General features: G+C 37.5%; 1 protein-coding gene across 3 annotated transcripts in view; it reads left to right on the plus strand.

The window, feature by feature from the left end:
* Positions 1–7701: 7701 nt before the first annotated feature.
* The window catches only part of LOC5570794 (TPPP family protein CG45057), a 30860-nt gene continuing 10774 nt past the window's right edge, over positions 7702–27787 (plus strand). Inside the window, exons 1-2 of one of the 3 annotated variants that reach the window (XM_021842910.1) lie at positions 7702–8012; positions 22289–22604. In XM_021842910.1, coding sequence (XP_021698602.1) covers positions 22299–22604 — 306 coding nt within the window. In that variant the 5' untranslated portion in view covers positions 7702–8012; positions 22289–22298. Of the gene's footprint in view, positions 8013–21888; positions 22230–22288; positions 22605–27787 lie in introns of those variants that run through there. The other 2 variants (XM_001653246.2, XM_021842911.1) reach the window with 2 other exon arrangements.

Raw genomic sequence — 27787 nt, forward strand, 5'->3', positions numbered from 1 at the left:
TGTCCTCTAAACTCCTTCTGTCATCGAGCCCCTCTTAGCTGCCAAACTCCTAAGAGCACATCCTAGCCATCTGCACCAAGTTCCACCTGGCTACCGAGTTCACTTGACAATGATGCTCGCCCGTCGATTAATCACCAATCGCTTCTCTCTAGCCTCGTTCATCGCATCTTGGTCTCCAACAATTGGTCCCTCATCTTAGATCCCTCCTCGTTCAGGCAATTCCTCATTGTTGAGGTTATGCCTTCTGGATTAATTCTATGAGTAGCGTGAGGTGAGAATTGTCAGTCTCTTATAACGAGGTGACAGTTTTCAAATCGAGTGAAGTGACTCTCCATTTGATTTACACGGCGAGTCACTTCACTCGAGTCGAGAATTGTCACCTCGCCATTATACTAGACCAAAAACTCTCACCTCACGCCACTCGTAGAATAAACCCGGGTTCTGCTTCCTCGTAGTCCCTCATCGAACCAGTCGGTCGCAGCATGCCCTCTAGGTGACCCATAACCTGTTGATTCAAAACCCACAGGGAAGCTCCCGTTCTTCATGCCGCAGGCTACTGACTGATAAAGTAAAGTGAGGTAGAAACTCTTAAGATTCCTAAATCAATCCAAAACTAATGTTGAAAATGTTATGGTGGTTCGATTGCTACACATGTAAGGAACTTTCGCTCCAAAAATTGTAGAAATTGATTAAGACTTGGAAAAGTTATGGTCATTTTTCGTTTTTAGACGTGAAAATTGTAATTTTTGATTACGATGGAGTAAAAGTCCATCTAAGGCTAACAATTTTAAAACTGTTATAACAAAAAGACATTTAGACACTAGTTTATTCAGCAAAGTTGTAGACATTATGTCGAAAGTTCCCTGTGTAATGTTTACTTCTTTTCAACTGCTATAGTTTTTCTGGAAATGATGATTATTCCACGAAGGTCGAACTTTTGCCCCATCTTGCTCTATTGCTATCAACTTAGCACATCACATGTACCTAAATTTTACATACTACATATTATATATTATAATACACCTACAATTTTATTCGCTCATGACGTTGTTCATTCACAATTTTACCACCTGGAAACTCCACTGCAGGGTTAGTGATGTATTTAAAGGGCCCCACAAATGTCGAGATAATGTAATAAATTATAACTTCAAAATGGAACTCCTTCCGAATTCAAATAAACTTTAATTGTAGTTTCTCGGAGACGAACCAGCCAACGGCTGAAAGTCTCGATAATAAATATAATAATGATAATTTAATTGTAGTTATACAGTAATTCTAGCTTTATATAGAACATTTATATTCATAAATTGCAGCTTGAGTATCATGGTTACTAGGGCATTTTTCACTCTGCGAACGTTTAGAGGTAACCATACCATCTACCAGTGCTGCGGCCACACACACGAACTGGGAACAGCTTTTATAGTGATGGTTGATATGCAGAGGCGCGTGATCTGGTGGTGGCCGATCAATGAGAGAATGTGCAAGTTGAGGTTCAAAGGCCGGTTCTTCAACTTTAGCATAATAAACGTGCACAGCCCTCACTCCGGAAGCACTGATGATGATAAAGACGCTTTTAACGCGCAGCTCGAACACGAGTACGACAGCTAGCCAAGCCACGACGTCAAAATCATCATAGGAGATCTAAACGCTCAGGTTGGCCAGGAGGAGGAATTCAGACCGACTATTGGAAAGTGCAGCGCCCATCGGCTGACAAACGAAAACGTCTTACGACTAATTGATTTCGCCGCTTCCAAGAATATGGCCATTCGTAGCACCTACTTCCAACACAACCTTCCATACCGATACACCTGGAGATCACCACAGCAGACAGAATCACAAATCGACCACGTTCTGATTGATGGACGGCACTTCTCCGACATAATCGACGTCAGGACCTATCGTGGCGCTAACATCGACTCTGACCACTATCTGGTGATGGTCAAACTGCGCACAAAACTCTCCGTTGTTAACAACGTACGGTACCGACGACCGCCCCAGTATGACCAATAGCGGCTTAAGCAACCGGATTGCGCAGCTGCATACGCGCAGCACCTCGAGGCTGCATTACCGGAGGAGGGTGAGCTGGATGAAGCCCCTCTTGAGAGCTACTGGAGAACAGTGAAAGCAGCCATCAACGATGCAGCTGAGAGCAACGTCGGGTACGTGGGACGGAGTCGATGGAACGATTGGTTCGACGAGGAATGTAGCCAGATTCTGGAGGAGAAGAATGCAGCTCGGGTGGTCATGCTGCAGCAAGGGACCCGGCAGAACGTGGAGCGTTATAGACGGAAACGGCAATATCAGAACTAACTCTTTCGGGAGAAAAACGCCGCCTGGAGGAGATGGAACAGCTGTGCCGGTCTCAAGAAACGCGCAAGTTCTATCAGAAGCTCAACGCATCCCGCAACGGCTTCGTGCCGCAAGCCGAGATGTGCAGGGATGGAGCATTTTGACGGACGAGCGTGAGGTAATCGAAAGGTGGAAGCAGCGCTTCGACGAACACCTAAATGGCGCTGAGAGCACAGGCAATGAAGGACGGGACAACGGAGCAAATGCCTTCGTCAGTACTCCGGGCGATGGAAACAAGGCCTGAGTGAAAGAAAAAATACTAAAACTCTCACCGCTCAGCGAATACTCAACGGATTTCAATGATTTTTTGTCAGTATACTCGTACACATATCTGAAAAACCTAGGAATACTTTATGCTTGAAATTAGTATATCGGTGGAGCGTTATTTAGCAAATTTTTGACAATTCTTTTGCAATTCTAGGGCCGAATTCTTTTTTGGCAGAATTTGGGAAAATCTATATGTCATAAGTAAGATTTCTAGAAGTATTTCTAAAAAAGATTCTGATGAAAGACATCTTTGGTAATGTTCTTAATATTGTGAATATATAGATTCGCTTTAAACTTCTACCTACTGGACTTCAACTTCAAAAATCCTAAACAGGTCAACCACAGTAATTGAAAAAAGTTCCACTAAAAAGTCGTTTGGAATTTCCGAATGAAGGAAAAAATCTGTTTCTGATTCAATCTATCCGCCGTAGTATCAGGTAACTTCTGAGTTCCTGCAGAAAATTGTCTACTATGTTCAATAAATATAAAGACCATCGGTAATTCTGTCCGTATGAACGCCACCGTTCATATTATTATCCATTATGAAAGACGAAGGAAAATATATGTCAGCAGGGATTTCGTGTAGAAATTCTGCGGTAAAATATTTAGTTATTCGAAAAAAAAAATAGTTTTTTATTCGATGTTAGCTGAAATTCTCAGCCAACCATCCAACAAATTTCTCTAGAAGTTCTTCTGAAACTTCCTTTTTCATTTGTTGCTCTAGAAATCTATCATTGATTTGAAATACTTGGGCAAATATAGGCAGTGTTAAGTAGAATAATCTGTAAAAAATCCTTAAGGAATCTTTTGAGTTATTGCTGGAGAACTTTTTGAAATAAAAAATGAAGACTGTGTGGATTTCCAGAAGTTATTCATGGAAAAATCCCGGGATTAGCAATCGGAAAAATAGGGAGTAATTTCTAGATTCTGAAAAATATCTGATTTCAAGAGAAGGTTTTGGATTAGTTTAAAAATTAATTATAAAACACTGTAGTTAATCTGTTGAAATATTTCTTTGAATAAAATCTTAGAAGAATCGCTAGTACTATTGAGTTTGAGGTTGATTGGCCACCCGGGGTTGCTACTCCATTATCGCCAGATCAGCTGCACTTACACAAGGAACCAATCAGATGACTGCTCGGGACCAACAGCCACCCTCAGTGTATAAGTGCTGATGATCTTCTATTTTAGGCGGTAATGGCGTCTGCCACGTCAGAATGCCGACCAATGAGGGGAAGGCGGAGGAATTGATGATGCATTAAACTGGCTTCCACAGTAGACCGTATATACCCCTTCGTCTACGCCAGTTCATGCGGGAAGGTGTAAGGGCTGGTATAATTTCTATGGTAGAGAGGCTTGCTGTTTGGTTAGCAAACTACCTATGTATCAGGCGTAAGGAAAGGCGTGCTATAATGATGGAAGAATGGAAGCTTAGGGAAACAGTTGTTTTGTCCTTCTCTGGTTCTAGCAAATGCTATGAACTGCGATAAATTCGGAGTGGAAGATAGAAGGGATAGAAGCAAGTGAAAGATACAACTACAAAGTACGAGGAAAAGGGACGGGCCTGGAATTGAACCCATGATCTTCTGCTTACGATGCAGAAGCGGTAGCCCACCAACCCCATCTGTTGGAGGTAACAGACCCTTAGTGACTATTGAGTGATTATTTCACAGAAGATTTACAAAAAACCCTACGCCAATAATAAGGAATATTATATGAAATCTTGCAAGACTTCATCCACACATACTCCCAGGAATGATCCAAAAATAATTTTGGAAATGTATTAAATACGCTTCCAGGAATTCTTCGATATTTTCGACCTGCTCCTCATGCCCCTCCAGAAATTGCTCAATCAAAGACTCCTGCAGTTCTTCCAAGACATTTATGTAGTAGTTTCTAAAAAAAATGTTCGTGAATTCTTCAAAAGTTCAAAAATTCATCTGATCATTCCTACACAAATTTCTTCAAGGAATTTCTGCTGTCTTGTAGCGCAGGATATTATCTAGATATTTGATTGAGTATTTTTTTTTTTTTCAAATTATCTTAGCAATTTGTGTAGGAAGTCTTCCAAGATTTCTTCAAGACTTCAGGATTTCTTCCAGAGAATCTTGTGGGAGTAAACCAAGAGTTACATTTGAACTCAATCAAATCTCATCGGATTTTACTATAAGATTTCCTTTCGAATTACCTCCCGTATATCTTTTGAATTATCTCCGTTAATCTTCAATAATTTCTGACAAAAAATGCTTGTCATTTCCCAGGAGACAGATCTGAAAAAAGTTTTTTGCTTTATTATCGTGAATTTTAACACATTTGATTGGTTCTTCACTCATATGGAAAAAGTATTTGAAGACTTCCTTGGGAAATTTTTCAAAGAATTTATGGAAGAATCCCTGAAGGAATCCATGGATCGCATCTCTAATCTAATCTAATCTAAGCGCTTGCACAGCCAATATTGAAAAGCATCCTGGAAATATCTTAATTATTTAAGTTATTTTCTCGTCAGTATTAATATGTGCAGAATATCGGCGATATCATACAAATATTAAAATGGCCAGGCCTACTATGCAGACTTAGGGTTGAAGGCAATTGAAAAAAAAATCTGACGATTAGGTTATTCACGCATGAATAAACTGATAGGGTCGGTGTTCCCTTAGTGGACAGTCCCCTATAGTCGCACTAGTGGCTTTTTACGGCCATTTAGCTATAAATCTTTTCAAAATATTTTTTGACATGAAGGGCAGGAGCTATTAATCTAAGTACCATTGATACACAGCTTGATTTTGTTCAAAAAATGATCGAAATATTTAGTTTTGCTTAAAATTTGAGCTCCCTTGCGCCTATAGTTAACCTATTGTTCCTATAGTAGCACTACTGAGAGAAACTATTTTTTATTATACAAAATACTTGATGAAATAACAACTTTTTTTACATCAAACGAAAGCTTTTGATCCACACTGTGTAGGAAAAATATAAAAGTTTTGTAAAAATACGATTTTGATAAGTATTTTGCCAACGCCGTGATGCTAGTGCTACTATAGGAACGGGAATTAGAAATAGTGCTACTATAGGCACATGTATTCCTATAGTGGCACACGCGATAATAAATACATACATTTGAGTTTTCGTAGTTTTCATATTTTTCCTGCAAAACCAAGATAAAAAGCTTTCAGATGATGTAAAAATAATGACGCTAGCGTTATTTTTCGATTTTATACGATTTTTTGTTCTTAGCTATGCGGCTATTGGTACATCGACCCTAGGCAAAAAATTGCAATTCAAGAAAAGATGAAACGGGGACAACCGTAGCAACCGTTTCATTCAGGGTTTTTAGGTAAAATCGTTGGAAGTGGCGTTGCTAAGAAAGTTAATGCACACACATGTTGTTCTCCTCGGATGTGACATAGGCATTTCTTCCTCATGTCCTGGCTCTTCTAGAGCCTTGGTTTAAGCGCTTTTGCTCGCTCTCTGAAACGAGTAAACAATTATGTTGCCCCTTACCCGCTATACAGGAGTTGTTTCCCATGAATTCGTGTGTGCAATTTGACCAAAAATTATGATATTAAGTATCCAAAACGATCTCACCAGATTTCAGTAGAGTACCAACGTTAGTTGATTTTTTTACTCCTGGGTCGTGCACTCCGCTGTTATCACCAATGCTTGCATATTGTGCTTTAACAGTCAGCGGTACTTTTTCGGTGATCAGCAAAGACAGAATTTTTCGTTTCTGGTAGCCTTGGGCTATTGGTACATTGTCCCGTCATCTAGGTGTATATCCGTCCGGCCGGACGCCAATGCCGACACTAAATTGTATTTCTTGATGGTCCACCACAAGCCAAAGTCACTTCCTCCGACTGAACTCAGGCTAACCCATTATTGGAAGTTCAACGTTTTTTTTTTAATAGCACCGACATTGCATGGATAATCTTCTCAGTAAGAATACTACTGCTTGATGCCTACACTTATCAACGTAATTATTGCAGCAATCAGGAATCCATGGATCGCATCTCCGACCAAAAATTACTCCCATATCTTTTTACTCTCTTACTAATAAACACCCTTCCCGTGGTGATTGTGGAGATGCAGAGGTATTATTGGTCTCTAGCAGCTACAAGCTACACATTAACAGTCCTTCCTCATCCCAACTGACTGTAAGGAACTGGTCGGCGCAGTCTTTGATCAATTATAAAAGATCTTCTGAAATGCGCTCCTCGAGAATAAGCGGAAAGTCCCATCCCTTATTTATTTGGATCGAAGTGTACCATTTCTGATCAATCACGGAGTAGCAACCATTGACATGTACAGTCAGTCTTTGCTATGCTATATAATAGAAGTAAAAGGGTTTTCAAATCTAATAGGGTTGCCTCATGCCCAAATTAATTGTAAATAACTATCCTCACACAAAAATATGCGAAAGGTGGAAAATGTGTCTTTTTTGTGAAACTGGCGAATAACGTCTTTGTGGTTTATCGCCACGCTCCACCCCCGCCCCTGACGAAAATCATGCCTACGCCCAGGGCATGGACTGTTTGCGATTTGAATTAGAAAAACTTGTAACCTTCTAAGTTATTGAGTCATCAAATGATTCATTACCTCAAATAGTTGATAAATTTCTCCTCTAGCATGCAAAAGTCGTGGGTTCGAATCTCATCTGAGCACGTTTTTCATAGTTTCACTCATAATTTGTCCATCTTCACATATGCGTATTGGATTAATGATTGAAAAAATATTGCATTATTCCAACTTCATACTTCAAAGGCTGAAATAAAATTGATGAAGCAACGTAATTCCATCAGAATTCCGAAACAAATGTAAAAATCTCAAATCTTATCTAAAACATTCATTACACCTTATCCTTTCCTACAGACATTTCAATGCATCTAGATTTATAACGAGATACATCAATTGAAAACATTTTAAATCTTACGAACTGACTAGGTCTATGTACTAAAATTTGGAAAAAAGAAAAATGTTTTCTCTCCGGCCGTTTGATTTTTGTAACGACTATACCTGTAGTCTGACTAATATCTAGCTATATCAGCAGCTCTCTCCCCTATAGTAAGCATGGGTACGACAAGCATTTACTCTTACATCCCCGTTCAGTTCGGTTTTAGGCGAGTTCCAGTGCGCGCGCGATATTTTCCCAGCACTCATCCACCGCGTAGTTCAAATATAGCTTGCCGCCCCGTGGGGAAAATAGTGTATTGCTGCTGATCTCATCCCGACAGTTTGCTATCTAAATTGACGAGTATCGAATTGTGTGGCATTGTCGAACGGCGGTTCATTTTTTCACCAGTAACGGTGCCGAAAGGTTAACTATAAAGTATAAACGAGGACGGAAAATAAGTATATCTGTGGTTTATATTTCTGATAGTGACAAGAAAAGTGCAACTGAGGTAATGTTCTATTTTGGGGATGAGAGGAAAACTGGGTCTTATCAGGGATTTACAGAAGAAGATTTACTTGGAATTGTGTTTTAAGACCATTTAACACCAACCGCTGAACATCTGAAGAAACTATGGAAAAACTACGCATTTGAAGAAGTGGCTCATCTTGCGAGATAAAACCATGGAAAATAGCATCACCTGCGAAAATGAAGATGACAAAGATGATGATGGTTCTCCAATGTGAAGATCAATAATTGTTCATGCGCATTCAAAGCTTTCAACAGGGGGAACGCTTGGTGGAATTGCTGTTGTTACTGTCGCTCCCCATTCCAGAACATAGCTCGTATTATGTTGAATCAACTGACCACGGATTAGCGAACGCCATAAAATCAACCTAGATTCTGTGCTATATGACGAGGATATGCTAAGCGAAAGTGATTTTTATTTTCTAACGCGCGTCGTCACGCAATATGCAATGGCGTGTCACACTATTTGCTTCCTTTGGTTTGAGGATCGTAGACCACCCTCTATTGTGCATTTGGGTTTGGACACCGCCAAAGAGGGTGTGTTCTTATGTCAAGTCTCGACCTCATTTTTGCGCCTCTTTGCACGAGCTGAAGCTTTATGCTTCCTAGCTCTTGATTTCCTCGCAGATAAAGCATGTGCGACACTATAGGTTAAAGCACGCGAAACGGAAAGTGATTCAAAGTTATGTGGTCTGCGATGTGTATATGTACAACTAGGTATGTTGATAATGAGTCATTCGTCTAGATTTCTAGGATGTTTATAAGAAAAAATCCTGCACCACTGAAGTATGGGTAAGCGAATACACCATGGAATACACACATTTAATTTCTTTATATGTATTTACATCCCCAAGGAATAAATATGCGTCATATGAAAATAATGAATCTTTCAATATTGGGAAAACGTTCAGTAATTCATTTATTTAATTTACAAATGTGAATTCCGTTAGGGAATCTTCAACAGAATTACAAATTGTATTATTAATTATAATATACAACTAGCCATATGATTTGTAGTGCTGCTAGAGATATCCTAACAGTAAAAATACAAGGATAAAAGAATACGCAAAATAGCAAAATAAAATGCTCAACCTCACTTCCCTTAAGTCAGTTTTTTGTATGAGTTCTCAGATATTTTTGTGTTGATTAGTTTTAGCGTGACGTAGTTTATGATAATTGTAGAAAACAACTCGTAGTGACAATCTTTCAGAGATTCCTCTATTGACCACTCCTAATTTCTTCGTGAGATTTTTCAAGAAATTGTGCCTTCTCGGACTCTTAAGGTGAAACAGTTTGGAATCAACTTCTAAGATTGCACTAAAACTTTAAAGGCACAAATCTCGCGAAGAAAGCATCCCACAACAGTGCACTTTTTATTTTGGCTTTGTGCACTAGCAGAAAGCTTTAAATAAGAAGATCAGGAACGTTTGCCAACTATTTCTCCAGTTTTGTGCATTTGAAAACGTGAGTAGGGTGAGAAGCCGGCCATTGTGCCGGCCATCTTTGGATTCCGAGATGTTTCACCTTAAGGTATTAGTCCAAACATTACACCCAAAAAAACCCGACCAATACAGACAGATGTTTCGGAAATTTCTTAGAAATTTAACTCGATGTTGTCTTAGAATTCTACTAACAATTCTTTTAGATGTCAGCAAGTGGGACCTAAAAAAACGATAATTCAAACAAATTGTTCAATATAACTTTCAAATGTAAATATTTTGCAAATCCAACAACACGGTAACATTTTGGCAGTATATTTGCTGATGTGTGTTTGAATCTGATCAAACACTTTTGAAATTTTGAAAACCTTAGAAGAAAGTTTTAAAATAAGCCATCAGATGAAGTTACATCGCTAAACGGGGCAAGTGGGATAAATCCAGTATCATGCGTCAATCTACATCAGTAAGTCATCCATTGCAATAGGGTTCATTCAAATATTACGTAACGCAAAATTTGCCAATTTCTGACCCCCTCCCTCCCCCCACGTAATAGCTTTTGTATGGACAATTTTAAATTTTCGTATGGACCGTAACACTATGTAAGGCCCAAGCCTCCCCCTATTGCGTTACGTAATATTTGAACGATCCCATAATAGGATTGATAAATCATAGATTTATCGCATAACTTGTGATCTTGCCTTAAAAGCTATTGGTTACCGACTGTGTAGCACCTTGTTTCTAAACAAATGAATGGACCATGATGAAAACTATCACCACTGGGAGATAGAGGAGGATCATCTCTTCATCGTAGTATTTAAGAATAACGTGTAAATCCATTCGTTTGCTTGGTAACAACAAGCTACATACTCGGTTACCAATGGCTTTTAGGGCGAGATCACATGTTATGCGAGATTTTTAATATTGAGTACATATTCGATGTACATATGGAATCAACCATAAAATACGTAACGCTTTAGGCAGAAACTATACATTGATTTGTGTCACATCGCACTTAGTATTAACTGAAAATTCTTCACTAAAAGCGTAATGATGAATAAACATTTAGGGTGCCGGTGCCATTAGTGGACTACCTAAGCTATAAAAAATCATAACAAAATAACGAAAAGCCTTAGCAAAGATCTTTTGGCCTCAACAGAAAGATTTCAACCTCTACTATATAGGAAAAATATAAAAAGAGTGATAAAACTTATTTTTTAACATAAAATCGCTTGAGCCACTATTGGTACACGTGTTCCAATAGTTGCGCTAGTGCTCCAGTAGTAGACGTTTGGGAATTATACAAGGAATTTTAAACAAAAAGGCAAACTTTTACACAGGTTTAACATTTTTCCCTTCGAACAGCAACTAATATCTTTCGAATGAAGCATTAAGAACATCTCTGGGACTTTTCTTCATTTTTATACATCCATTTTAAAAACTGCTTCCATCCGTTGATCCACTACTGGAACACGACGGCAACTATTGGTGCAAGGGAGCAATTTTTTTGCGTAAACTTAATTATTTATATGACTTTTTGATGAAATAAAAAGCTGAAATTTGGCAAATCGCTTAAACTAGAGACGATCTATCCACCAAAAATACCACATGTCGTTTTTATCAAAAAATGTACGTTTTATTCCATAGTCCAATCTACTGGTACATTACAACCATTGGTACCGGCACCCTATATATCGTAATTGAATTATTTATGAAAAAAGTAGCTGGTATAATTTCAATAACACTGCGAAACACGTTTTTGTCTCAAGAACCAAAATATCGCTATTTACTTAATTAAGGATTGCTGAATTCATTGCCTTTTTTAAAAATATCATGGCACGTCTGAGATATTGGCTGTTGAAAATGAAAAATTTGAGTATTTCTGTCAACTTGCATGCAAGTTTGCACACTTGTAAGGCATTTTATTCGCTTAATTTGCCACAGAATTCAAACTTTATGTGTATAACAATACTGATCAGCATAGTTCTTAATACCATCGATGCTCAAAGGTTATTCTTTTTTGTGTTTTAGACAGTGAATCAATTGTCACCCAACACGCACCAACAAAGACATTGTCATTCCTATTCTTGTTGCAACAATTTTATTCCGCAACATCATCGCATTGCATTTTTCGAGAACTTTCTCCGTGTTGGTAAACATTGACACATTATCGAACAGCATCCATAAAACAAATTTGGTTTTGTGTTTAACCTCAAGCTCATCTCTTCTTCTCAATGATGTAATCGTTGGGATTTCAAAAAATAAGAAATACATGTTGGTTTAAGATTTTGAAATTTGAATTTGATGCCTCTTCTTATGAGCTTTTACACGAGGCATGCACGGTCGGATAAAACCTCAAATACGTCCAAAATCGCTTAATAATGGTAAAGCATAAGCATAAGCATAGATGACCGTACAATTCGTAGTTGCTACTCCGTGATTAACCAGAACAATCGAAGTTGCACAGGGAATTAATGAATGGGGCTTGGGATTAGCTTACCATTCTTCAATGTGCACAAATCGAGAGCTCAAATTTAAAAGTCAATGACGGCGCCGGCCACGTCCTTACGGTCATCGGGGAAGGGAAGGAATGTTAGTGTGACTACCGTTGTTACTAGAGACCGAGATCACCTCTGCATCTCCACGGTTGTCATGGAAAGGATATTGGGTTAGCGGGATAGGGTAGAGATCTGGGAGTCACCAATGTTTGGTGATGCGATCCATGATATAATCACGCCTAACCGGATTCGCGAAATAATCCGATAATCGTATTGTACGCCGAACAAGTGCTCGTCACTCGCCTACGCAGGAGCAAGCGACGCGATCAATAGATCAAACACTACTAACGATCTGCGACGCTTTTTCATTTCTCTGAACGAACGACGCGCGACATGTTTGATCCTACCCTCATCGCCCGCCCCCGCAGGAGCAAGCGTCAAGGTCGAAGGATCAAACACTACTAACGAACCGATCATTTTTCAACTGCTTCACCACCGACGCGCGACATGTTTGATCCTGCCCTCATCGCTCGCCCCCGCAGGAGCAAGCGTCAAGGTCGAAGGATCAAACACTTCTAACGAACCGATCACTTTTTCACTACTTCACTACCGACGCGCGACATGTTTGATCCTGCCCTCATCGCGCGCCCCCGCAGGAGCAAGCATCAAGGTCGAAGGATCAAACACTACTCACGTCCAAAATCGCTTAATAATGGTAATATATTAACTATCTTGGCTACCTGCTATCATCCCGTTGGAAAAACTGTCAAATTGAAAATTCGATTTTCTAGTGTAATTTGTCCAAATATTTTTTTTTTTTCATCTTATAGAATAAAAAGGCTAAAAAATGAATTATAATGCAGAAATTTGTGCATAAACCTAAACTAAAGAAACATATTTAAGTTCTTTTCAATAAATTCAGTAAATTTTTAAACGGGCTATGGCACATTATACTGATTGGAATGATGAAATAGATAAATTATAATGAAAAATGAAAATGGAATTTTCACCTCTAGGAGCGAATAGGGGCAAGTAAAACTGTTGCACCTCAGAAAGTATGGATGATTTGCTGCTTCATAGTGAGTGACTCATTTTCCCGAAACACTTCACATAAAACGGACGAAGCTTTGAAAATTTATCAAAATTTTGGAGAAAGAATGTCGTCAACATTTTTTGCTATAAATAACAACTCAATGTGGTGAAATTTATGTAATAATAGTCAAACCAAAGGCTTAAGACTACGCTTTCAAGTGAAACCTATTGAGCTCAAATCGGTTATAATTTCGATGAGGTACAGCTGTTTGAAGTTTAATAGGTAAACCATAGTTGATGAATTTGAGGCAGTCCAATTTAGCTGACTTTCTTGCACTTACAATGCTGCTAAAAATCGAAAATAAGACAGATCACTCTAATGTTTTGAGAAATCGTAACTGAATGGTATAGAAGTCCATAAAAATATTAATAACTAATTTTGAGAACATGATTTTTTAAGGCGCAAGAGAAAATGGCACAAAAATCAGAACAGAAAAAGCAGTTTTCTCCTTTATAAACAACAAATTGATGAAAATAAAAACACACAGCCTTTTTGTTTGGCAAATAAAAGAGCTGTGTGTTTTTATTTTCTTCGATTTATCTATTTAAAAAGAGAAAACTGCTTTTTCAGTTTTGACTTTTGCACCATTTTTACTTGGGCCTTAAGGGGCAAGAAGACCACCTAAGTAGATTCCAACACATCTTTTAAATTATTATTTCCTGACCTGCATTTTAGAGTAAGTACCGATAATAAATGCGGAATAAAAGTAAACTTTATAGTAAAACGGTAATTTTACGAAAATAATTCATATTCCATCGTATTTGGCTATCGGAATAGTACTAAAACTATCCAGAAACCATTTTGTATATCACAGATGATATATTTGGATTTAATTAGTAGGAACCATTTATTAAATGCAATATTAGACAAGAAAAACAAAACCTCATTTGGTTTTATATAAGGAAATTGCGGTGTCCCTCTTGCCCCTTAAGATATACTTTTGTATATGAGCAAAACTGATTGTCAGAAGATCTATTTTCAAAAAAAAAAATCTTACGACTGTAACAAACTATCATGAATCGTTAATACTATGCGGAAAAATCATTATGTTTTGAATTAATGGAAGTTGAACCTTATTTTTCAATCTTAAATTTTTATAATATTTTGTAAATTACGCGTTGGCGAGTTAAAGACATTTTTGTTATTTTTCGTAATAAATCTTTTTAACCGTAGTACTTACATAAACCTCAATTAGAGCTTAGTTTATACTTATCCTGGGTTAAACATAGAAAAATTGATTCGAACTATGTAAAAATAATGGTGGCACTTTTGCCCTAGATGGAACACTTGACCCATGTCCCCTACTTTAGTAGTTTTTAGTAAAAGGACACTTCTACTCTATGAAGGATTGTTTTTCTTTCGTGGCACCAACAAAGTTCACGATCTTTAAGAGTTTCCGGCAAAATGCGACAGTCTCATTTCTCTGCGATTTGGAAAGAGACCTTGATACCCCTAATGGAATTCAAAATCTCCTGTCAAATCCCCCAAATTCGGAACAACTGGCTACGATAGGTGACACTCTTTGCTTCCTCACTTGAATCAAAGAGCCTGGGCTAGAGACTACTTCGATTTAGTGTTCGAAAAATTTGCCTAGAGCATCGAACTGATTGTTCATTTCGATACAATTATTCATTTCACCCTTGGAAGAAAGTTCGCATTCCGGGGAAGCGTCCTTTCTTCCATTCTTGCCACGTTTAGTGACAGTTTTAAATCCCACTTTTTTTTAGAAGGAAGTAGTGAATTCAGAGATTCACCCTTCCTTTTGTTTGTAGTTGAATAAACGATAGAAAACGTGACCTTCGAGAGGTATTTTCCCAAGACGGTGTCCAAGAAGGATTACCACCGCTAGCTTTCGCTAACGGGTCCAACGAAAAATCGAAGGCACGGGTTCAAACATGGATCGTAAAGGGAAGCAATAGTAGAAAAAAATAGTACTAATAAGTACTGTTTTAGTAGCACTGAAAAGTACTTATTTTTTTTTTTAATTTTAGCACTGAAAAGTATTGTTTTATTGGTTTGGGTAGTTTTCAAAAAAACCTCCAAGAGCAGAGAGAATTCATGTACACACAGCACGAATGTACGATGCTCAAAACTTTTGCAATAAAATGTCGAATCCACGCTTTAGTCTAGCTCGTTCTAACAACAACTATCAATGTTATGGCTATTCCATATAACGACAGTCTTTTGCGATGTCGCTATAACAAACATCGACTGTAGTTCGTAGTTCTGAAAATTGTGAACCATAGAAGTGTGAGGGGAAGGGATTATATATGCCAATAACGACCACAATATGACAACATAGCACCATGCATCACCATTCAAACACATCATCCAACTCCATCTACTCAGATTGCTGGTAGCCATGCATCATGTGGCAAGCGCGTAATGTCTAAATCTGTTTACTTTGTTTTGAACTTCAGCATTTTGGATGCCTTCTTATAATTCAGTCTATGACGCAATACCACTGAAAATGAATAGGTGTGTCAGAAATCTATTCGTAATATGTATTGATATGCCATAACCCAACCAACAGTTGTAGATGATTTCCCCATGATGGCCAACATTTTATAGTCGCTTATCTATCAGTTTTTTAAGATCTTTAATTAGTGCTGTTAATTGTCACTGTAACCATTCTCACCCATGAAGACAGTCGTACACTTAACGAACTCGTTTAAAGTATATCGTTAGTACCATATCGATTCCCCATCTGCCGGCAGAATCATGGGATCTATGTGCACTATACGTCTCGAACATCGCTCAAATGCCCTTTGAAAATTTAGAATTATTTTCATTAAAATGCAGTATGGAGTAGTTAGCCGAGTGATTAGAGTCTACGGCTACAAAGCAAAGCCATGCTGAAGGTGTCTGGGTTCGATTCCCGGTCGGTTCAGGATCTTTTCGTAACGGAAATTTCATTGACTTCCCTGGGCATAAAGTATCATCGTTTTTGCCACACGATATACAAATGCGAAAATGGCAACTTTGGCAAAGAAAGCTCTCAGTAAATAACTGTGGAAAGGCTCATTGAACACTGAGCTGAGAAGCAAGCTTTGTCCCAGTGAAGACGTAATGTAAAAAAGAAAAAGAATCATGGTGTTCGTTTTACCATCCCTGTTAATTTTGCCACCTCATTTCCTGTATGTAAAATACATCAAATTTGGATTCAATGGAAAAGAGACTGCAATAAACAGAATTCTGTTAATGTCGCATTAATATCGCTTCGTTTAGAGAGTAAAAGTTATACCTAGGGAAATTAATATGTTTAAGACGGGGTTGGTGGTCTGATGGCTACCGCTTCTGCTTCATATGCAGAAGGTCATGGGTTCAATCCCAGGCCCGTCCCTTTCCTCGTACTTTGTAATTGTATATCTCTCACTTGCTTCTATCTTCCACTCTAAATATATCACACTCAAACTATTCGTTCATAGCAAACGCTAGAACCAGAGACGGACAAGAAACCGTTTCCCTAACGCTTCCTACTTCCACGCGCACGCCTTTCTTACGCCTGATACATAGGCAGTCTGCTAACCACAAAAGCAAACCTATCTGCCATGCCTTTCCCCCAATCCATACATTCCCGCATGAACTGACGTGGATGCAGTGGAATATACGGTCTACGTGGGAGTCAGTTCAATGCATCATCAATTCCTCCCCCTTCCCCTCATTGGTCTGCATTCTGACGTGGCAGGTGCCATTGTTGCCTAAAAATAGAAGATCACCAGCACTTATACACTAAGGATGCTGTTAGTCCCAAGCAGTCATTCGGTTGGTTCCTTGTGTAAGTGCAGCTGATCTGGCGATACTGGAGTGCATCCACGGGCGGCCAATCAAGCTCAAGCTCAAGCTCAAGCTCAAGCTAAAAGTTATACCTAGGGAAATTAATATGTTGGTTCCCTCGGGTTAAACGGACTGCTTCTTATAAACAAGTTGTTTTTATACTTTCTGGTTATTCTCGTATTTTCTATATTTTTTGGAGAATTCTCAAGTCACTAACGAAATAAATTTATCGATTATGGTGAAGCTGTGACCAATAATGTAATTGTAACATACCTACATTTTCTCGTTTTTCTCATACAAAAATTAACCTCGTTTAGGTGAAAATAAATCGAAACCAACCTCAAATTTTCAAGACCAAATCTGGAGAACCAATCATTCTTTTAAGCTGAAAACTTGATCGATTATTCACTTGCTGGTGGTGACCAATCGATCAACTTTTTAGCACAAACGTATGTTCGATTTTTTAGATAGGTGCTCTTGCAAATTTAAGATATGGCTTTGATTCATGTTCACCTTAAACTCTCCCTTGAGATTTGATGGATTCTGTTTAATAACTTCACTCTGAACAAATTTAGATGGTTTAACTTAAGATTTTTGAACTTCAATGATTGTGGGCTTTCCTAAAATGACCTATGTAGCCTTTTACTATAGTGTATACATATCAAATGGCAGACACGATCATGTTTTATACGCCCAAGTGGAGAAATTTTTCAGAAAGAAAATCGAATACTGGGCACCCAAACACCATCAGCATGGCTTTGTTAAAAGCTATGAACGCAACAACGAAGCCAAGGAAGTCCCCTCCTTGGTAGCATTTTTTAGGGCGATAAAAATGATATCAAGAGTCAGATAATTGAGATTGATACTTGGGTCACATTGTAGTCTGATAGAGAAGATACGGTGAATAATGGGCGCCCTATGCAATTTGATAAGGGAGTTATTCGTTTTTTCTTTGTGTATCTGAGATCTCACTAAAATTTGACTTACCTTTTCGATTTAATATTTGTTTTTGAAACGATGATTTCGCTTATCATTTGTCTTCTTTGCACCAATAGTGGTGCATCAGCAGTGCTAATTCAGCACCCATAGCGGAGGGTCCCATAAGCAGTGTTGACAAGACTCATTTCCCCGAAATTCGAATTTTGAAGCCATGAACTGTTATAACTGTGCGTTGTATTCCTGAGATGGAGGGGGAGGTGGTTGGGCTTGAGTGTTGCACATGGGATCCGACAGTTTCGATCTCGGTGGGCCGCAATTCAAGTTTCGGTGAAATGATTCGCACTCACTCACTCACTCATTTCATTTCACCGAAACTTGAATTGTGGCTCTCTGGGATCAACATTGATCGATTTTGTGTGCAGAACTCAAGCTTAACCATCTGCTTTTCTATCTTAGGAGGATAGAGCATGGTTGTAGTAGTTCGTGGCTTCGTAGTTCGGAAAATGTTATTTTCGGGGAAATGAGTCTGAACAACACTGCTCATAAGAATTCAGTGGATTGCGCCATCAAAAGAACCATTCTAAAATATACTTCTACTAAAAGAATCATGTTCTTATTATTGATGCAAGGATGTATACAGGGAAGTGTATTTTTGTTTTTTTTTATTTTCAAAATAATAACTGAAACAGAATATTTTTCGGAACACACATTTTAATTTTTTTATTTTACAACTTCCTTCAATCACGTCATTTTTTGAACTACTGTCAACTCTCCATAATCGATATTGAAGGGACCATCGAGGTAACGGAGGTATCGAGTTAAATAGCACGAAATCAGTGTAACTGCGATCCAAGGGACCATCGAGGTAGCCATGAAAACCAACTCTTACTATGGTTCGCTATCTCGATAACGAGATATGAAATATCGAGTAAGGGAGAGTTGACTGTATGTTGTGGAAATAAAATATTAAAATGTGAGTTCGGAAAAATATTATGTTTTAATTATCATTTTGAAAAAAATCCTACAAATCACACATTTCATGGTTTTATAAGCATGTTTTAGCTGTTTTTTTTTCTTAGGTACCTTAGGTACATGATTAATGGTACGTTTGACCTTATAACAGTTCAAGTACTCTGTCCTAGTTGGAACGTAAGAAGATCTTGGAAGAAAATAAAATTTGGTTCTTGAACGATCAATTTCACTCTAGCATGGGCAAAAAATACAGTCAACTATCCCTCACTCGATATTCGGTATCTCGATATCGAGTTAGAGAAGCATAGTAAAAGATGGTTTTCATAGCTATCTAAATGGTCCCTTGGATCGTATATACCCTGGATTTGTGTTCTATAACATGATACCTCCCATACTCGATGGTCCCTTCAATATTAAATTAGGCAGCGTCCATTTATTACGTAACGCTAAAAATTTCAACTCCCTCCCCTGCTTCGTATCGCTTTTTGCATGGAAAAAATAATAAAAGCCTCCCCCAGATTGTTACTTAATTTATGGACGGCACCTTATAGAGAGATAACTATACCTGTATTTTATCAGTTTTTAACTGTTTTTTGACTAGGGCTGTGCACTTTTAGGGTTTATCGGTATCGGCGATATGATAATGATGCAATATCAGTATCGGCGATATATCGGATTTGACATTATTAATAATTGTGCGCTGCAAGATAAATCCACGTAATGCGTTTATCTGAAAATGTCAATATACCGTTGCAGTGATAATAAAAATCACCAAATGTTTCAGATTTAGCAAATTTGAAACATTTGCGTCCTTGAAGAACGAAAAAATCCAAGCCTACTTGAGTTTTGACGTTGCGTTTGAATTGCGCGCATATCTTCTGCGCGTTACTGCCGCCGCAGGATGTGGATTTAAAATGAGCGCCGCAATGTTGTTATCGAATCGATTTCCGATATTTTTAGCAGAGAGGTGTAAGAACAAAATCGACAATTTCTGCTTTTATTTTAAATCACTTGATACTTGAATTTTGTAACCACGCTATTCTGTAACTTGCGATTATCTAAAGTTCCATTATTTTCCAGTTTGTAACGGTTCCAAATATTTTCTATTTTGTAATAATATTAAAGAATGTGTTTCTAATTATCGGACCGACAGTAGTTTTGTCGATATTATAAAATCTTAATTATCTGTTCGAGAGATATCGGATATCGTGTCGATAATATCGGCCCAATAATATCGATTTTTGCACAGCCCTATTTATTTATTTTACTTTCAAATCGGTGATTGGAAAAATTGTTCAAAAGTACATGTTAGAATTCAAATTATGTCTGATATTCTGTGAATTTCATACGAATCGGTCCTTAAATAACTGAGTAAGCTAGAATCAAAATTGGTCATTTTGTATGAAAGATCGAGAAAATTGCAAATGTTTTGTACAATATTGTAGTTAAGGGCCTAGACCTTACATGCTTTGCATATATGCTTGGAAACCATTTTTGACCCATGGTGGACAATACTTTAATCAGCGGTAAAAATTTCGAGCCGTAAATTATTAAATTGGCTTGAATCTACATTTTAACTTGAATTTTAGAGAAATTTGTTTCATAGCGCGAAAATATCTATGTATACCTGTAATAAAAATACCGTACACCCCCGGGGTTCATTTTTAGTTTGAACATCTAGTCACCCTAGAAACGTGTTTCTGGTTACCTCTTTCATTGTTTTGTTTTGATTCTGCATTCCATTCCACAGCGTTCCATTTCACTTTACTCCGTTCCATGAGCGTTCAATGACGTTTGAACCATTTTTAATCTGAACGATGTGCAAATTAGCGGGGTACAAATTAAAAAGTGTTCAGATTAAATGTGGTCAAACCAACGGGGGTACCCGGTATCAATTTTTTTTTTATATTTTTTTTTAGTATCATTTCAAACATTCATTTCTTATATCTAGGTGTTCTGTATTAGAAAACACTACCATCCTAATTGAGTAAAACTTATTTTTTTTTAACATTTGCCCTTTGAATGAAGCACCACACTAGATAACGTACTACATACAACGCCCAGAATCACAGCCGGAAAACATTCCTCTCGAAAAGTTTATTGGCCTTAGGCAGGAATCGAACCCACCCTCCCTAGCACGATGCGGTTAAATGCCTTGGTAACACTAACCACACGGCTACGAAGCCGTTTCTTTATGCAGATCCTGTCATAAAATTTTCAAATCAGGATTGCAAGTACGTTGAAATTGCCTTCTCCTTACGTTTTTAAGATGGATCAAGAGTTTAAGATAATTGTCTATAATCACGGATTCGAATTGTGGTATTGTAATGCTCCTTTCTTCAACAATGGAATTTATTAAAATTTCGAGAGCGTTGTCAATTCAAGTTTCGTTTGCAGATAAAAATATCGATATCTTTTGTTTCAGCAAGCGAAATTTTGCACTACAATAGATTCTAAGTATGGCCGCTTAAGACAAGCAATTTTTAAACTATTATAACTATAAATGGGTAGATATTTAGACACAAGTTTTCTCGGCAAAATTGTAGCCAATATGCTCAAGGTTCACTGAGTGGTATTTATTTCTTATCATTTGTTAGTGTTTTTTTTCTGAAAATATTTTATTTCACTAAGGTTGAACTTTTGCTCCACTTTACCCTACACGTGGTGCTTTCAAAGCAAAAATCGATTGCGAACCACTGATCATAGATGCACATTCAGGAAACATGTCTACTATCCCTTACTCGGAAAATGCAGTTGATGCCATCGACGATAGCGGTATGGATTGTGTAAATTATGAACAAATTTGCACTGCTGACACTCTACTCTCATAATACAGCAGTCCCTTAGGTATAGATTGCATCAAAACCGTAAGCATTAGACTCCGATTTTGGGATCGTTTCACGTGCAAGATTGGCTATCATTTGCTTTACAAAATGGATTGGACGTTAATAGCATGAGACGCATTTCTTTACATACATATCAAATGTGCATGGTGACATTGGTGATTGTCAAGTATCTCTCGTACAATACTTAATAACAACCGCTCGTAAAAAATATTACGTTGCAATGTTGTTGATAAGGCTTTCGCTGTTTGCTCAGCAAAATTTGGCCCCCAGTGAATATTTCGGTTTTTATCAGTTAGCTTCCCATGTCGCTTAGAGATCGCAAATTCCATCGTCAAGTTCTACAGCTTACGCGAGCAAAAGTCTAGCAAACGAATTCAAATTAACACTCGTTGGAGGAACAAGTCAAATAGAATATATTTATGTATATGATCTCATATTTGAGTAGCCGAGTGATGACGATCATGTTGACAGTAGAATAAGCGCTAAAATTATTTGTTCGCATCACGTACTCTTCGTAAAAGTGTTAGGTATTGAAGCCCCGATACAATATCAGGGAAACATTTCAATTCTAGCATTCAATCTCTCGTTCCCCACGACACGAATATGTATTCTCATGTGGCTGTTCATCGGTTGGTGATCGTAAATAAAACACATGCTGCAATATGAAGCATCCAAATAATATATTCGTTTATTTTAAGGTCCATCATAATGTCCGATGATAAACAGAACGGTTCAGACATTGTGGATAGAGCTGCCGTGGAAGTAGCTCAGATGGCGTTGGAGTCGAATGAAGATGCCACTGCAGCACCTGCTGCTTCAAAAGTAACTGCCGAAGATGCTGGAGGAAAAGGTGCTGCTCCCAAGAAAGAAGAGAATGGTACCCCGAAAGCCGCACCGGTATCGATTGCTGCCTTTAAAGAGCAGTTCAAAGCATTTTCAAAGTTTGGAGACACCAAGTCCGATGGAAAGCACTTGACCCTTTCGCAGAGTGATAAGTGGATGAAGCAGGCCAAGGTAAGTACGATGTGGGGCTGTGTGCACTGCATTATTTTGAAATAATTGTTATGATATCTTATCACGTACATCAACGTTGTTTAACGATATATTTTGATGCTTCTCACACAATGATGTGGCTTAAGTACCGTTTAAAATCAACAACGTGTACACTGATCACACTATTATGGATCACAATTATTAGTCACTCTATTCTGCATGAAATTGGGTGAAGTGTGTGACCCGTACCCGACCAGTGGATCACAACATAGTTATAACAAAACTTGTAACTTAGATAGGACGTTTTTTTAACAAAGTATTATAATTTTGGCTGATTAGTAGCTAAAATAACAAATTTTCCTCTACACTATAAAAATGGCCCACCACCTTACTGGAACATTTGACAGAAATCTTTTTTGTCAATCTAGTTTCTACCACAGTCATGGAAAAATTGTGGGAGTTTTCCAACCCCCTTCCCCCATAGTAAGATTTTGTGAATGGAAGTAATAAATAATTTGTATGACACGTAAGAAATCTCAAATCTTCCCTCTCCCCATCAGCCCTTACATGATTAATGGACGGGTCCTGGTCGGGTAAGCTCAGTATTCTTTATAGCAAGTTGTGTTATGTAATTAAAACAAATTTAAAGCAGCTCTGTAACAAATTTTGATATAATTGTGATATAGTTTTGTTGTAATCCACAGGTATGACCACTGTACGCCATAAAGCCTCGTTGACGCTAGTGCTATAAAAAGCTAGTTCTACAAATATTGTTTTTACCTGATTTTCATTGTGAAATGTTCAACTTGCGCTGAGATTTAAGCATTGAAAGATTTCAAGAACGTTATGCCCGAGCTCTGCAAGGCATTCTATTGCCCATGGTCAACGTAACCACCAGCTGGGAAAATGCGTTTTTGTGTTCCCGGACGTATTCTTGCGTTCAGTCCAATAATCTGTCTTTTTCTTCTTGGCATTAAGTCCTCACTGGGACTGAGCCTGCTTCTCAGCTTAGTGTTCTTATTATCCCTTCGACAGTTATTAACTGAGACCTTTTTTGCCAATGTTGCTATTTTTGCATTCGTATATCGTGTGGCAGGTAGGATGATACTCTATGCCCACGAAAGTCAAGGAAGTTTCCATTTCGAAAAGACCCTGGACCAACCGGGAATCGAACCCAGACACCTTGAGCATGGCTTTGCTTTGTAGCCGCGGACTCTAACCACTCGGAAGGCCCCACATTCTTGCATGTATCAACAATTTCAGTCAAACTGTGCATTTGCTAAAGGTTGAAATTCAAAAGTTGACTGGGGATGATTTTTTTTATTGCCATACTTTTATCAACTAAAAACGCATAGGGGTCGAGTCGTTTTCGCCAATAGGGTGGAATGAGCACTCCTCGAAAACTGCGAAAAATCATGTAATTTCATCGTATATAACAGGCCTGCCCAACGTACGGCCCGGCTCATTTTGTGCGGCCCGCAGAGGGTTCGAAGATTCTTCTCATATTTGGCACGTTGGCTATTGTACCAACCCGAAGTTAAATAGAGCATACCAAGACTAACCGTTTGAATTTACATTTTAGTTTTAAGCTAACATTTTAGCTCGGTAATTGTTTATTTTGTGAATGATTTGAGTTCTAAATTTTAGAATCTGGGCATTTTGCAGCTATATTGTCGCTGTCATTGTCACTGTCGATTTCAGTTTTTATGAAGGTTAAAATTGTTCTACATATAAATCTGACTTGAGGTAATGATTTGAGGTACATTATGAGAATAACAAAAATATCAGATTAATATTATTGGGATTACAACAAAAAAATTTCTACCGTGCCTTCATTCAACATCCAATGAATGAAGCCTGAACATAACTCATTGTTAAAAGGATAAATTTTCAAACCAACTTTCGCTAAATCAACGTTCAAATTTTCACAGAACTTTGGAAATAAATTTTACCAACAGCTGGGCGTGATTTAAAACGTAATTTTCTAAAACCCTGGGAAAGGTTACCATATAACACCATGTAGGATTTTGACATAATCTTAGGCGAAAGAATGGTAGAGTATTGAGCAGGTTTGTTTTTGTATACTGGTAAGCATTCACAACGTTTTCAAGAAAGGATTCCGGAATGATTAATGGGTGAGATTTTGAAGGAATCCTAGACACGATTCTTGTAAAATCCTCAAAATTCCTACCAAGATATTCGTAAAAGCTAGTTCAGGGCTTTAAAACATTCTGGGCCATTCTGATAATAATAGGTCGGATTCTGGAAGAATTTAGTATGATTTTATATTAAATATAAATATAAAATGCTGGGCATTATTCTCACAGGGTTTTAAATTTCTGGTGTACTCAGATCTTTCAAAATAGGATGGAATTTATTTCATAATTTTGAAAGAGGCTTTCACTGCTTTCACGATATCTAGCAGAGTGTTTCATTTATTTTCGGTTTTTCCAAATGAAATTTGCTTCGTTCACCAATTTTTGTCATATTTCTTGAACTTCGTTTACTAATTTTTGTCACACTTACTGTGTTTATTTTATGAGAACATTACGAGTAATGAACAATTTTGGAACTTAAAAGCAAAAATACATCGAAGCTCAACCTCGAATTTTCAATAGCACAAATATAGGGAACTAAACAACCATTCGAGCTGAAAATCATTTCATCTGCTGGTGGTGACCAGTCGATCAAATTTACCTACAGCGAACAATTGTCTAGTTTTCTAGATTTGTGCTTTTGAAAATTCGAGGTTTGGTTTTGTCAGATTTCATGCATATATTTGAGTGTACAAAAATGTGGCCCGCCACATAAATTTTTTTCCTGCGATTTGGCCCGCGGTTCAAAACATGCAACCCCAAAGCTAACAAGGAAATAGGCATGATATAATTCAGTGTTCTAAAATCAAAGAAAAAAAAATAATATTTGAAAAAATGTCCACATTACTCCCAATGGCTTTTTCGAATTTCATTTTTTTCAGAATGATGATTTTTGACTGTTAGAATGTTTTCGAAAAAATCATCCTTTTGCACGGAGTGTTTATAAATACTAGAGTAAGGTGGGGCAAAAGTTCGACCTTAGTGGTATAATCAAAGTTTCCAGAATAACAATAGCAGTAGAAACAAAATAAATACCATACAGTGAATTTTCAACATATTGGCTATAATTTTGTTAAACAAACGTGTGTCAAAATATTAAACCCATTTTTGGTTATAACAGTTTCAACATTGATTGTCTTAAATGAACTTTTGCCCCACCTGTGGTTAAAGAGTTCGAATCTAGTGTGGAGCATAAGTTCGCTGGCTAAAACACAAAATATTGATTACTTTTCGCTTAATTTGAAGATAATATGTGGATTTCTGGCAATTTGCATTTTTTTCCATCAGTTTTTTCATGGGTCGCACTGTTGCCCCGCTGATTCGAACTTTTGTCCCACTATGGGCCAAAAATTATTTCCATGCATTTATGCTAAAACTAATACACCTCAAAGCATCCTTATGATAGGCCTAGAAACGATTTTACATAAAATATTGGGACATATTAAATCTCTTTTTGATTCCATGCAACAAAAGTTTGACCAAAAATTACAATATTCAAGTCGAAAAACAACGAATAGCTATAACTTTTCCAAATCTCAATCGATTTTTATGATACTTGAAGTTTCTTACCTTAATAACATTTAAACACCCCGTCATTTATAAGTTTTGTTTTGAATTATGCTAGAAATCTTGAAAAGAAACTCTTGCCCTACTGTACTCTAATAACTTTCAATCGACTTTTCCTTAAGGTGGCCAAACTGTCCCACTTTCTTCTACACTTGGTGCACCATCGTACTATATATGAACAAACACTAGACAAAACGTCCCAAGCAACAAAAGGTTCAGATTTTACTTAAGCAGTGAGGTCCAAAGTGCACTCCTAGTAGATTTTGAGTTCACTGAATACTATCAGAAGATGATTCTCGATAAAGTAACTTATACACTTTTCAACAACTACCAACTTCAGAACAATTTCGAGTTAAACTTTCTCCATACTTTACATCATTCTATTTAAGCAACTTTAATGAACTTTATGTGAACTCAAGTTTGGTTAAGTACTTAAATAGTGAGCTGCCTAAGACAGCCCTTTTAGTTGATTTCACATTAGCGCATTACATTTAGACGGTGATTACCTTCATTTTCTTAATTACCTTAATCCGCAATGTACACACTTAATTCAGAATGCCGAATCTCGGCTAATTTTAACCGAGATCCACACAGCCGAGTAGTCAGCAAACAAATTTCCTGGGATCTCAGCAAATAAAAGCCGAGTATCAGTAAATCGTGCTTCGTTGCTAAGCAACCGAACAATTTGTTAGCTGAGTCTCGGTTAAAATCGGGAAACCGAGATTCGCACAGACGACATGGGCGTAAATAGCCATCAGACTTGAGGGGGGCCACGGCCCCTTCTCATGAGAGATAAAAGTCGTAAGGAATTTAGATAACTTGCGTAAGGAATTTAGATAACAATGCTTGTTTCGATAATATTTGTGAACCGATTATAGTCGCGCACTTTCATACAGAGGTAGATCAAAAGCTAAAAATCGTCCAAAACCGATTGATCAACTTTCTTAGATATCAAATGTCACTTTCATCTATAAATCTATTTTTTCGTTTTTTATTGCCAAGATGACATATTCAACCCAATCTAATGATCTCGAATAGAATACAAGGATTAAAAAACGGGCTATAATCAGGATTTACCTTTCCAATAAGATTTGAACTAGAATTTTTACAAAATTATAAAGATTTAAATGTATCAGTTCAATTAAGGTTCAAGATCAATGTGAAATTCAAACCTCTTGAAGCCGACAAGTCAAAAAAAAACAAGCCTTTGAAAAAAACGCTTGGTAGTTTGAGAATATAAATTATTGTTGCTCAGAATTTCTGTAGCGAACGAATAATTTCTCTAAACCTTTCGAATCCAAAATTTGAACATAGGATTGAATAAATAATACCTTTATTTAGAGTTAAAAACTTTAAAACCTAAAGCTGCTTAGCTACCATCATATTGAAGGATTGAAGGTTTATTGTATTCAAATAAAGCTGTCGTCAGCAAATTTGTACGATAACAGTTGTTTGAAGAAAGCATGATGGAAGGTATTTTGCTCATGGATTTATTAATATCCAATCAGAGTAATGTAGGGCAAAAGTTTGACCTTAGTGATA

Source organism: Aedes aegypti, chromosome 2 (genome assembly GCF_002204515.2).
Source record: "Aedes aegypti strain LVP_AGWG chromosome 2, AaegL5.0 Primary Assembly, whole genome shotgun sequence".
NCBI classification, from domain to species: domain Eukaryota; kingdom Metazoa; phylum Arthropoda; class Insecta; order Diptera; family Culicidae; genus Aedes; species Aedes aegypti.